General features: G+C 45.6%; 1 protein-coding gene across 3 annotated transcripts in view; it reads right to left on the bottom strand.

Annotated features, from left to right (window-relative positions):
* ARID5B (AT-rich interaction domain 5B) overlaps nucleotides 1-13,540 on the bottom strand; it is a 124,404-nt gene that overhangs the window by 108,575 nt on the left and 2,289 nt on the right. For all 3 annotated transcript variants that reach the window (XM_075505287.1, XM_075505288.1, XM_075505286.1), the window contains one exon: nucleotides 1,680-1,905. In XM_075505287.1, coding sequence (XP_075361402.1) covers nucleotides 1,680-1,905 — 226 coding nt within the window. The remainder of the gene's footprint in view (nucleotides 1-1,679; nucleotides 1,906-13,540) is intronic.

The following is a 13,540-nucleotide window of genomic DNA, read 5'->3' as shown; positions in this document are numbered from 1 at the left end:
ATACCCTTTTCTACTGAAAAAAAGACCCAACAATAAAGCCATAGCCACCAACCAAAAATGAGCAACATCAGAATGTGGGTTATCAAAATTATACCATATAGTTTGCATTCCATAACTGTTTCCAGTATAACCCCTACTTTCAAAGGCTTAACATGCAACTATAAGCTTTAGGCTTAAAGATAATTTTCTTTGGCTCCTAGGGTAGATAATAGCAATTTCATAATTTAGCACAAGGGGTTTTTTTGTTTGTTAAAAACAAAATCAAGAAAACATTAACACACAAAAGTTCTGTCTCAAAAACATTAACATTCTTCTGACACAACAAACAAATGCAAATAAATGTAGTGCGTAAAGAAGATGCCAGGGCAATAGCAGAGAAAATTACTGCATGTAATTATGAACCAGAAGAAACCACACAGAAAAGCAAAGGATAAGAGAAAGAATTCAACGGGTTATTTTTTTTCCTGGAGATGTACTGAAAAATAAGATCAACTTCCAATTGTACTTTAATCTTCCAACGGACAAACCTAATGGTGAAATGCAAGATTGACAAAATCACTTCGCCATTTGATAAGATCAGAAAAACGAGATACAGAAGATAAATCCTCCAAGACAGATCTTCAGCTTAGTGTAACTTGGCTTCAATGCCAACGCAGTTGTGCCATTATAAAACTTGAACTTGGCCCTGCATCTCCTGTTCACGTTAGGTACAAAAGCACTTCCTCACGTGCACCAGCCTTAGCTTTTAATTTCTTACTTTTCCATGCATTATGGCCTAAATTTGATGCTCCTCAAACTTGGAACATTTGTTAAAAGCTTGGTACAACAGAGAAACATCCCTGGAATGCATTTCAAAGCACCATCTCTGACAGCTATTACGCATCCAAGGTCCTAATACCACAAACAGGCACGTTTAGCAACAGGAGACCCATCTCCCTCAGACCTTGAGCCCCCACCATGGATTTTAAAGGTGTGAGTGTCCGTGCACCAAAGCAGTTCCACAGCTGCAAGCCTGTCTGCAACCATCCAAAGTAGCAGAACTACCGTTTACCTCCCTAAAAATGGACAGGTCTATCTGGAGGGAACAGTGGGGTGCTCGCAGGGGGCCTATGTTGTATAGTAACATAAAGCTCACAAGGAAATGCTATAGAAGGCTATGGAAGGGTATCTCCCTACCAAACGAGACCCAAAGCTGACTGTACAGACAGAGGACAAGCACCAGAAGCAGGTGACAATCCTGCGCTTCCAGAAGATGGGATGTGAGAAGTAAAAGGCCTTTGCTCTCCCCTGCCTGTTGGAGGAGGCCTCAGGAAGATGTGCCAGGCTCCTCTCCCCAGGATGCACAGCTCTGACCTGATCCCCTGGCCTGCAGAGCCCCAGGGAGAGCCCTTGGCAATTACTTGCGCGTGCATCTTCAGGGTTTGAGCCTTAGTGCTCAGGGACATGTCTACAGAGCACATAGGTATCACAGAGTTACCCCACACTAATCTTGAAGGAGCCTGTGATGAGCTCACCACCACCACCACCCATCCCACTTGGGTACCTCATCACCACACCTCCGCCCAAAGCACAGACATACCTTAGGAATCGTCAACAGCTTGGCAGGATCAGGCTCATCCGCCTTCAAAAGACATTCATCCACGGGCCCCTCCCCACAGGAGAAAGTAAGGGATACTCACCAAGGTCAGCCTTTTCCTTCAGGATGTCTTTGAAGTTCAAGCCGCTGTTGAGCGTGGATTGTCTGTATCTCATCAAGGCCTCCTTCTGCCCATTCTTCCCCACATCCATCGGCTTGACCGGCTCAGCCCGGAAACCACACTTCCACTTGGAGAAATCGGACTGTGCCCATTTTGCCAAGTCCTCAAGCTTCACAGTAACTTTCTCTGAAACAGCAATAACTTCATCCTGCAAGAAGCGGTCAAATGAGAATACGACATGTCACGCAGGGCTCCACAATGACTGATAAACCCGTAACACCACCCCTCCACAGGCTATTGGAAAAGCCTATCTTGCTGTTGGCAGACTAATTTTTCTGTAATACAGAATAGCTAGTACTTAATTTATTCCTCCTGTCACCTAAGTGGAAATATTAGTTGTTTACTTGAAGCAAATACACATGATCTAAAGACAATTTCTAGAACCGGGGCAATGATCCTAAAAGGCATTTGAAATGCAGGTTGCCAAATCACATTCTGTATAACCCAAAGCCTTGAGGGAAAGTTTGTTTTTTAGGTGCAATTAGCTGCAAATGTAAAAATTCATGGCTGGATGACTAATGGTTATAGCTAGTCCTGAAATAAATGGACTAAGTAAATCTCAGATTCTTGGAACTCTGACTCACCAGAAAATTCCTCTGTTTATGGTACATTTTCCCTTGGCTTATACACAAATATTGAATTTAACTTTTGTCCTAAAAATTAAATAAAACTGTGATGTAATCCCAAAAGAAATACTACATAAATGTTATGTGCTTCCCACCAAAAGAAACTTGCACATTCTCATGTTTCTTAAAACCTTTTTCAAGATCAGAACTGTAATTTTTTTCCCTTCTTAAACATACATTCTAAGAAAAGCACTTAAACTTAGTTAGCCTGCAGAACATATACTCGAATTAAACAGCTCTAATTGCTGAATTTTATCCTTCCAGGAAACAATCAACTCCTCTCAGTCATGATGAATAAGCAGAATGTTTTATAGCAGACTGCAGTGAGCAAGGGCTCAAGAAAGCCTAAAAAAATAAACAAACAAACATACACACATATCCAGCAAGACACACTCCAAATTTTTTAGTTGAAACAGCAGAAATAATTTATGTTGTAATGAGAGCTGGCTGCACACCACACCTTGCACACCCCACATTTCTAGTGCTAAATAAGGTTACAGGTTCTTGAAATAAATAAACCAGAATCCAATTTTTCTCTCAAATAAACACAAGTATTTGCAAAGGGGAGAGAAATTCTTTGAGTTATTAAACAAAGAGAAAAGCACAATTGATTCTCTCTGTGTGTTTTTTTTTTCCACTGAACACATTCCTCAGGAAATAAAGTACTGCTCAATAGGAAAAAAAAAAAAAAGCTTTATTGTGATAAGTTACACATAATACAAAACCTGAAGTACCTCTAGTAAAAAAGCAGATCTGATATTCCACTCTCCCTTCTATAATACAAAATCGTTTTATAAGCAGGCACCTTCATTACATTTAGTGCAATAACAAATATTTGGTCAGAAACGAATGGCATGCTTATATGCTAAGCAAGCTTGTAATAAAATCTTTTCCTTTATCATTGCACAGCGTAAGAGCTTCCACTGAACAACAAACAGTAACAGTGATGTTTTAAATCTCTGTTTACGACAAACGTCAATACTTTGTAAACAAGTATTGGGTACTACAAAGTACAATTTCAATGGATGGTTTCACCCAATTTCATTACACCATCCACTTGAAATAAAAAAGCTGTAGTTGCTATGCATTTTATAGCTATTACATGGTGATTATTAAATGTCAGGATGGAAAAAAAAAATATATATAAATATCAGCCTGCCTGCAGACAGTCTCAGCAATTTCTGGATGAAGTCCTCTTTTAGGATGTTGAATACCATCACCAGCTACTACGCAATTTCTAATATTCAACACTAGAGAAATCTATTTAGCAGCAGTTTTAAAAAAACCCTGTCTTGGAGATCAGACGTGGTTTTGGTTAAAATATTATTTTCCAAATAGCTCTCATGATCAAATGATTATGATTTCAATTACTAGTTTCTTCATATCCTTTCCAAGAACTGGTATGACTAATTTTGGCTGGCATACAAAGTAAGCCGAGCAGACAATTTATTAACCAAAAGAAAAGTACAATCACTATTACATCATCAATGAATAAACTTGTTTTCGAGAATACAACCTTCGCACACACGCACATGATGTGTACACAGGAAAAAAAAAAAGGAAGGGGAAAAAAAAAAAAAAAAAGAAATCCTACTGTAACAAGGGTGAAGCAATGCTGGTGCACTTGCCGGCTCTGCCCAGGCTACCACGGAGGGGGAACCGGAGAGTCAGGAGCAGGGGGAGAGGCAGCTTTTGGGGGGCAGGGAGAGCACACCCCAGCCATATGCTTTCTGTGGCAATGGCATGGCCATGGCCATGAAAACACGTGGCGCTTAGCATCCCCGCACTGATGTGAGAGGTCAGGAAAAGACCCTGCGAAAAGGCCATCGTGTGCTCGCCTCGGCCCTTCACAAAATGGCACTGGGACTCTCAATACAGCCGCCGTGGTGCAAAGGGGTGCCCAGAATGGTACCACAGAGCGGCTGAGCACACAAGGGAGTGTATGAATATAAAATATAAAAGAAATTAACGCTGTCACTGTGCCTTGACAGAGGTTGTGGGCCGAAACCGCCCCCATGCAGGCAGGGCTAGGCGATGGCCCCTTGTCAGGGCTGCCCCGTCACCCCTGCAGCAGCTGTGTCCCCAGGGGCACCCGGTCCCCGTCACCCCTGTGGCACTCACATCCCTAAGGGTGCCAGGCTGGCCCCCAAATGGGCTGTGATTGCCTGAGGAGAGCGGCTGACTGCAGGCCTCACACTCATGGCTGCTAGGCTGGGCCTCGTGCCACCGCCGAGCAATGGCAGCACCCGCCTCATGGCTGTCAGACCAAGAGGGCCCATCTCGCACCTGCTGTAATTGCAGCTCCACTGCCGTCGTCCCCCCCCAAAAGCCAGAGCTGTTCCTAACATTAAAGACACCGCTGCAGGGTTTTGGGGTTGCCCCAAAGGAAGCAGGGCTGAGGCCGGGCCTGGCCTGCAGAGGTGACGGCCGCAGGACGAGCCCCTCATGAGGGAGGCCGGGCGGCGCTGCCCCTCCAGCGCCCGGGAGCACCCAGCTGCGCCCAGCCATCCTCCACAGCAGCACCGGCCTCGCGTCCTCCCCTTGTACTGCTAGCGATCACCACGGCTGCACCAGGGAAGCACGGCCGAGTTCACTTTTAGCCAGAAAACAGAAAAATTACTCTCTATATTTCAGGGCCTGCCTTGGGTTGCCCTGCCCTACACAGCGGGACTGTGTAGAGCTGCTCTCTCTTGCTGCTCATTTTTTGAGCCCTCGCTCGTTTTCGGCCCAATTCAGAGACAACCTACCATGTCCTCCCCAACTCCCCACACACCATGGCGGTCATGGGTCACACCACGGTCCTCCTTCGAGCACCACTGCCAACGCCTATCCCGCCAGCGAGGGACCGCATCTCCAGAGACGTTTTCACCCCGGTGCCTCACTGTACAAACACTGTCAGGCAGCAAAACATGGCGGGTCGCTTCAGCCCCTTCTTTCTGAGGAGCCCGAGCCACGGGCAGCTTCCAGAGAGGCTGTCTTCCCCACATCTTGGCAGTTTGCTAACCCAAGAGGTCATCTGCCCCAACGCCACCCAAACAGAGGTCATTCAACTATTTCATCAGCTCTGGGATTTCGATGAGCCTTGCCAAGCTTTCACACATCCTTAAGCAACCTTTCCAAGCACTCAGACCAAAACTATGAGTTGTGGGAGGTTTCTTTATTAGTTTTTTGGAGCAGCAGGTGACAAAAGGGTCCCTCTCCTTTTTTGTTAAGCAAAAATGTCTCGCAGACCTGTGTCACAACAAAAGTTGCTCTGGGACCTGCAGGGCTCTGCCAGCTGGAGGAGCTCCCGTAGCCATTCCGTATCAACTGCTGAGCACCTACTGCCGCAGCCCTTCTAGAGAAACCCTTTCTACGAGATGACAAAGGAATACAGATGTTGAATAAATAAAAACCAGGTACAAGGTGACACATGACTAACAAACCTTTAGAAGATTAAAGAAATCTGCTGTATAACCTTCGTGTCATTCATAATTATATCTCTGTGTAAACATGAAAAACCACCCACGTAGCATGCAGTGCATATATCTATCTATACAAAAATCAACTCATCGTGTATTAGCTATGCTCTGAAGTGATATGTTTATGAGGTCTCCATTGCGTGGTTAAGTCTTTAATTGCAGTTTTTTTCCTGCTACAGCAAGATGAGCTTTGCAGGAGGAAACAGCCAGTGCCGATTTCAGCTCTGCTCAGGAATGAGATTTATCTCGGATGTGCCTTTTCGGACGCTGACTGACCAATGGCAATGCTTTTCCCAGCCACAAAGTCGTCTAAACCTCGAAATAAGTACTGACTATAAAAAGAGGCACTTCTTCTGTTTCTATAAAAGCGGGTATCTAGTCAGCCTATAATTTTAGCACATCTTACAAGACTCCTGAGCAAAGTACGATACTTTCACCTATCAAGTGGGAAATGGGGAGATGGTTAAGAAAGATAGTGATACAAACCCTTCTCACCCCTCTCTTGTTTTTTAAGAGCTTATTGGATTTGCATTTCCAGAGAAATCGTCCAGGGAGAAGGGGACAGTATCTTCTCAAGAGCCGTTATGCTTAAATATTATGTCACTGTTGTCTAAGCAACCATCACAGCCTCCCGAAAGCACAGAATGCTATATTGCCTGACTCAGCAGATGGTTGAAATACTTACATTCAGGGAAAGAGGTCAGGTAGTTAGAATAGTTTAAAGCAGATAATTATTTTTTAGAAGAAATATTAACTCTTACAAGGCAGGGAGTCACAGGGTAGCACAGGAAGGTCGTACATCTTGATTGCACACCCGCATACGGTACGTCACAACTCCTCACTCATTGCCAATAACTAGGAAAGATTTATATTTTAGAGACGCTGAGGCAGGCTTAAAAGAATTACGGCAACTGAGATATCTCAAAATTTTGACGTGCTGAGACTGTTTTCACTCCAGTGCTTTCAGAGGTCATTTAAGGAATTCTGGAGGGCACGAGCAAGTTGAACACCTGCTTGGCTGTCTCCTAACATCAAATACGTGGCCTAGAGAGAAACAGGAGACGTACTGTAAAAACTCTTGCCGATAATTACAGAAGACATTGCGTGTCATTTATCTGATCAGTACGATTTGCATTAGAAAACATCTTCAAGCCTTTTTACTGAAACCTTTAGCACGGTAGATAGCTGGGGATGCATATTTTACAACCCAGTACATTGCCGATGAAAACACATTCATCCATGGGAGCAAAAAATACAGTGTGACTCTTATGGACTGCATTCACTGAGGATAATAGAACTGCATATTTCATTTGGGCATAAAGGCCTCTATTATTCTGGGCTTTTTTTACATCCCATGTATTTTTTTTTTTTTTAGTTTTTTGCGATTTAGATGAACAGGACCTTCCTGTACCTTGCACAACAACGTTGTTCTCACCCTGGGAATCCAGTTCCCTGCTTTAGATCCCTTTGAGGAGAGGAAGGTTGCGTTGCGGAGGTGGAGAAAGAAAGGAGGGGGCTTACTTCCAATAAGCTCCCCTTCCTTTCCAATAAGCCCCTCTCCCGTAGCAATGCATTTACCTGGGTGTTTGAGGAAAGTACTGTCACCCTTACTTGACAGCATAGTCAAACCGAAAGGCCCTGTTAGCAGAGAGTCTACAGTCCAGAGCTCTTCTCTGCCATACAGACGCTACCAGGGCTCTAGGACAGTGGTGGACACCAGGTCATCTCAATTCAGTCCTAATCCACTTGCCAAAAGTCACTCAGGAACCTGAACTCAGGTCTCCAGAGTCATCTCCTACAAGCAGCACTTCACCCAAGCTTTCCTCTAGGGACCATATTCAGCCCTAAAGGGGCAGAGAACGTTTGTACAGGACTGCTTTGCTCTCAGAGACTTTCTCCAGAGTAAGATGGTCCTGTCTCCCTGCCGCCTGCTCTGGACTGGGGGTATCCATGGGGTTTTTTTAAGACCGCAGGATCACAGACTAGCTAAAAAACTGTGGCTGCATCACAGAGAAGGTCTGGCTCTGGGAAGTGCCCTGTTCAGCCTCCCTACAAGGCACACAAAGGACTCTCCTGCCATCCACTCCCCTATTACATGTTGCTCTTCCAGTACAACCTTTCTAAGCAGGCTGCAGACCTGGGGAGCCAGGGCAAAGCCCTGCGAGGCAGGAACCGCTGCTCCCATTCTGCAGGTGGGATCACCAAGTGACAGGGAAGCCTCACAAGAAGCTCCAGCACTTGGCACGGGCAGGAGCAGCTTGCTTTTCCCCTTTCCGTGCCCTGAGTGCCCCACTTGGTGCCATCTCCTCACGCATCCCCTAGCCCAGGGCAGACGGAGGTGTCCCGAAGGATGCACGCAGTGGAACTGACTGCTGGGGTCTGGGCCTGCAATGCTCCCTGGAGATGCCAGCGTGCAGTGACCTACAGAGACCACCGCTCTCCACCCATGAACCTATGGGGAGACCCTTGAGAATGGAAACACGCACAGCCCAGGAATTTACCTGGCACACAAAGATGTCAAGGCAGAACCTTTCATCTGTTAATCCTTCGCTAATTACTTTAAAGGGCTATAATGATCTCGTTAAATTCAGGTGACAGGTATTTCCCCAGCCTAAGCACAGCCACGCATAGCTGTCTGAAACTCACGCCGATGGAGAACGCTATGTCCTAACGTGTTCATCCCATCTGCCGGGGTCCAAAACCCAAAAGAAGAGACCAAGATAAAGGACACAGGTGAAGCACGTGAAGTCCTATGGTATTCGCTTTCCCTTGTATTAGCAAGCAGCTTTTTCTGCATGGCTCAGTATTTCCAAAGCAAGACACGCAAAATGTCCTTGGGCAGGGCAGCACTGCATTTTTGTAGGATGCTTTGTGGGATACTGGTACATCTGGGCCAGAAGTGGGGTGGAGATGGAGCGCACAGGGGGACAGCTAGGCTTGACATTTCTACTGCAAGCCTCCTCCTTCATTTCTGGGGTGGTTTCTTCTCCCTCCTCCCGCTCCCGAGCAGAGGTTCAAATTGAATTTATATCTGTCACTGCAGATAGAAGTTCTGACCAAAGAGAAAATAGGCTTCAGTCAAAATGTTTTCCCGTCAGATAGCTCACAGATCTCAAAGAGTTGTTTTAGTTCAGGCAAGTTGACAAGCAATTCATTCCTAATTTTGCCTACTACAGTTACAGTACGAAAAGCTTTCCTCGTAGATTACATAATTATATTTTTCTTAACAAGGAGTACATTGCATTAGCAGGTTTAAATTATGCAAGCTTATTCTTTTGTCTTTTGTTATATTGTGTTCTATTGTGCTGGTAAAACAATATGTGCTTTAATTAGCAAATATCTGTAAATAATTTACTTGCTTTTCATACAGCAGAACAATGGAGCCAATTTTCACATACATCCACTGAGCATGTCTAGGGGGTTTCTTGCCAGAACCTTCCATTGTTCAGTATCTGTATCAATCTGCCCATCATTAGCAGCTAACGTTCAACAACCCAGGAAGAAATTAAAGTTTTGGCCCCCGGGAGCAGCCCCAAGCCCCCCAAACCCGAGGCTACGCTTTGCAAAGAAAGATTAAAATATCCAGAAAATGAAAACAAACTCTTTTATTATCCATAACCCTGGCACCTTCGCATAGAAACATGGATGCCTGCCAAGCATTAAGGTCATTGGATTGATGCCATAAAATGCCGATGTTCATCTGACCTTCTGACTGCATTTTAGCTACAAAATAAAAAGCTCTACTTGATACAACACTATGAATCATGCGAGCGTCTAGTCTCTGCAGGGTTAACGCTGGGTGTGAACCCACACTGCACACACACAAACACACATACACGCACACACAAAGAAGAAAAGCTCTTAAATCAAGAGTGGATGACTGTTCGGAGACTTAAGGCATTGTTATTTTGAATGCGATTGAAAGGGCCAGAACAAGCATTGCAAGAATATTTCAATTATGTATTTCCCAGAACTACATCTCTGAGCAACTAATGCAAATATTGCTCCCATAGCAGTAGAACTTCTTCCTGAATAAAAGCATATAAGAGCTTGAATCAGAACATACTTTCTGTATCATTCGCATATTGTTTGAATATTATTAAAAATGCAAAATCTATGTATGCGTTACTCTCCTGAGCAATACAGTAATTATGATTAAGGGACAAGCAGCACAAAAAGAGCCAATTTATCTTACTTGTGCTTAGGAATACTATTGTGTAACTAAGCAACTAAAGACAAAATATAGTCTAATTAATTCACTCCTATGCTTATTTAAAAGACACAATTAGAACATTTTTATTTTCCAGCCTGCACAGTATCTCAACATGCTTGAGGGTGTACCATGTGAGGCCTATTATTCTCCAAAGACAAGAGTTTAATGTTTAGTGCCACTGATCAGACTGGGAACAGCAACTCTGGAGAGCAGTGGGTGTATTTTACAGTCTGAATGCACTGGGAAGCAGAGGGAAAGGGGAAAAAAATAAAAAAGGAAAAAAAAAAAAAAAAGAAAAAAAGGAATCTGCCTTAAGTGACCAGATATGCCAGACTGCTGGCTAATGGCTAGCAACATGTGGCTTCTCTGAGTAATATCATTGCCCTCTCCTTCCTTTGCCAGCATATGCTACTGGTGGCAAGAGAGATAAAAATATACAGAGTGGATATGCAATTACCAAAACCATGATATTTTATGACAAATGCCATTTCTCTAACACTGCTATTACAGTGCGCCTGATTTCCAAAGCTGAATTAATTTGAGCAACTGTACATTGGAATTGATGCTATTAGCATGATTTTTTAAAGCACCCTTTAATAACCATAATCTGCATGTTTGAAACGTGTTGTCATTACCAGTGTTGACAGATATGAGCACGAGGCACACACCATGGAGACTAAAGCGGGGCCGTTCTCATTTCAAATAAGAGCGTACAGATTCCTACATCTCTCAAAAAAAAAAATCTATTTATGTGCAAAGGGAGTAGCACATTTTTCAAGGGGAGTGGCAATAAACCACTAGCAGCGTAAGAACCCATGCTCGGGCCAGCCTGTGCTACCTTTACACACTGGGGCAGGACCTCCGTACATGGAGAGCCCCTCGAAAACGAATCAGGCTTTCAAGGGATGCTGTGAGCATCTGTCCCGAAATGAGGAGAGAACAAACCCGCTGCCTCCCTTAACTTTCTAGAAGAATCTCTTCTGCAATTATAAATGACATACATTTATGGAGTGATGACTTTTTTTTTTTTCTTTCCCCCAATTAGTCTGAAAATGCAAAATACTGCTAGGGAAATAATTACAGGAAACTAGCGCTCTCCTCTCCGCTGTATGAGCAACGCTTACTCATGTAAATTACTTGCATGAGTAAGGATTATTTGCAAGGCGAAAAGCATTGCATCAGATCCCCAGTTCGGGAGAAGAGATGAAATCAACATGAGTTCGTAGTAAACTTAGCTCCTGATGAATGAACCAAAGGCAGATCCCCACCGACAGTCCAGCCTCAGCAGAAGCAGCATTCACGATGACACAGGGCAATGCAGGGAATGTCATACCATGCAAAATAAATTAGTGGCTTGTTTGGGGTTTTTTAGGAATTGTGCACATCAAATCAAATACCATCCCTGGATTTAACAAGCGCCGGCTTTGATATATATTTTTAAGCCCAGTCTAATTAATGCCAACACCTTTAAAAACATGAAAATACAAGGCACTAACAAGCATTTTGCTCTAGAACTGCTTCTGCAAAGGTCAGTCGTTCCATAGCCCCACACTACCCCTCGGAGCAGAGAGGAGTAAATGAGCCGGAGGAGGATTCGGCCAGGACCCCGTGGGCTGCAGGGCTCGGGGGCTGAGCCCACCTTGCACCCCCTGAGCACCGCGGGCCCAGGGCGCTGTGTGAGGGGACTGGGCAGGGGCTTTCTGCCGGCAGCCAGCCAGCATCTACTTCTCACAGTTGGGCGCTGGAAAAATCTGGGGGGCTGCTTTCCACACGTGCCCCATGAAACTGTTTCAAGCGCAACACTGTTCTCTTACAGCTGCTCCCTCCGGACCTTCACAGCCTCCTCAGCATCCTCGTCCGAGCCCTGCGCGAGGTGCCTGCCATCGCAGAGGTCTTCCCTTCCCACGCGGGAGGTGACACAGGGGACCGCGCTGGCCCAGGAGCGGCCAAGAAAACCAGGGCAAGGTGGTGATTTCCTCTGGCAAAACAGACACTTTCCCCATTTAGATGGTGGCCCTCCCAGGAACAGAGGACAGCCACTTTTTCCCTGCTGGAGGGAAGGGGGAGAAGGCTGCTCCCACTCTCTGACCAGCGCTGCACCTGCTGCAGCTTTTGGGCTTGACAGCAAGGTCAGAGGCAGCACACCTGGGCCCCTGTGTTTTAAAAGCAGCAACAAAGTTTTCAGTGAAGTAGAGCAAAACTCTTCTAGCTCACCTAAGCTTCCCCAAAGCCACCATCACTCTCACAAAAATGCCTCCACTGCTCCCACACAGCAAGACCACTGGTCTGAACCCGATGCCGGAGCTGCTCCCAGCTTCTCCACACATGTTGCTCCAGGATGTGATGAGCATCGGGGGCCAGGAGTGCTCATACCTGCAGCACGCGACTGGCCCCTTCCCACATTTGCCGTCCACTGAGACTCCCCCGGAATCAATCCCTAGCTGGCTTCTGGGGCCAAAGGAGAGTTTCTCCGCCATGCTTACAGGGATGCTCAGCCTTAGGCGGAGGGAGGGGTACCTCAGCAAAAACACACCTGGGCTTGAACCCTTTGCTGGGTCTGGGCCCCAGCATATGGAAACATCAGGTTTTAGCCACAGTCAGGGTTATATTTAAGTCTGGATGATGAATTCAGCTAGCTATAAAAAGACTTGTATTTACACTTATCGCTGATTAGCTCAAACATTTGGCAATCAGATAAAATATGCCATCAGAAATTTCTGAGTAACAGAAGCATTACATACCTCCTCGCTTCTCCTCCCTCCTCGCAGCCACTAGCTGAATATTGTCATAGTGTCAATGCTGCTATTACGGAAAACAGGCAGCGAGCTGCTTCTTCTATTAATCATGCTGCTAGCGCAGGTAGCTGCTAGCAACTATGCCTAAATCTCTGGTGGGCTCGACTGCAAGCCTGCGATTCGACCACTCACTCCCCTCACCAACAATTTTATTGACAGCAAGCACCCCTGTCACCCTTTGCCTCGGACACCGCAGATTTGCTGTATGTGTTGAAGCACTGGCTACTTCATCCCTGCTCCCCGAAATGCAAGACAAGGTCTTTTACCCCCTCAGCAGTCCCGCGCCACAACTAAGGTCTACCCTGATGGCTATAAGCCGCCTCTGACTTGAGAGCTGCATCTCCTCCCACAGAAGGAGCCCAGCCCAGTTAGCAAGCCTCACGACCCCAGAGGCGGCCCTGCCACCGCTTTGGGGACAAATATGGATGTCATTTACGTAAGGAACCGCGACCGCGGGGCGGTTAGGTGAAACAGCCGCCCTGCGTGCCGGTGAAGCCGGTTACCCCCAGACAGCGCTTCGCAAAGCGCCAGTCAGCACCCAGCCTTTTGTCTCTCGGCTGCCTGCACGTCCCTGAGCGGAATTCGGATCGTTCCAAACTATTAAAAATCGATAATAAAAAAATCATTCCGATGTCTATAAACAAGTTAATGGAGTAAGTGAAAACAAAGTACATTTCTTAATGGGAGT

The sequence above is a fragment of the Mycteria americana genome, chromosome 6 (genome assembly GCF_035582795.1).
Source record: "Mycteria americana isolate JAX WOST 10 ecotype Jacksonville Zoo and Gardens chromosome 6, USCA_MyAme_1.0, whole genome shotgun sequence".
NCBI classification, from domain to species: domain Eukaryota; kingdom Metazoa; phylum Chordata; class Aves; order Ciconiiformes; family Ciconiidae; genus Mycteria; species Mycteria americana.
The sequence above is the reverse complement of the archived record's forward strand: the minus strand, read 5'-3'. Positions and strand labels throughout refer to the sequence as shown.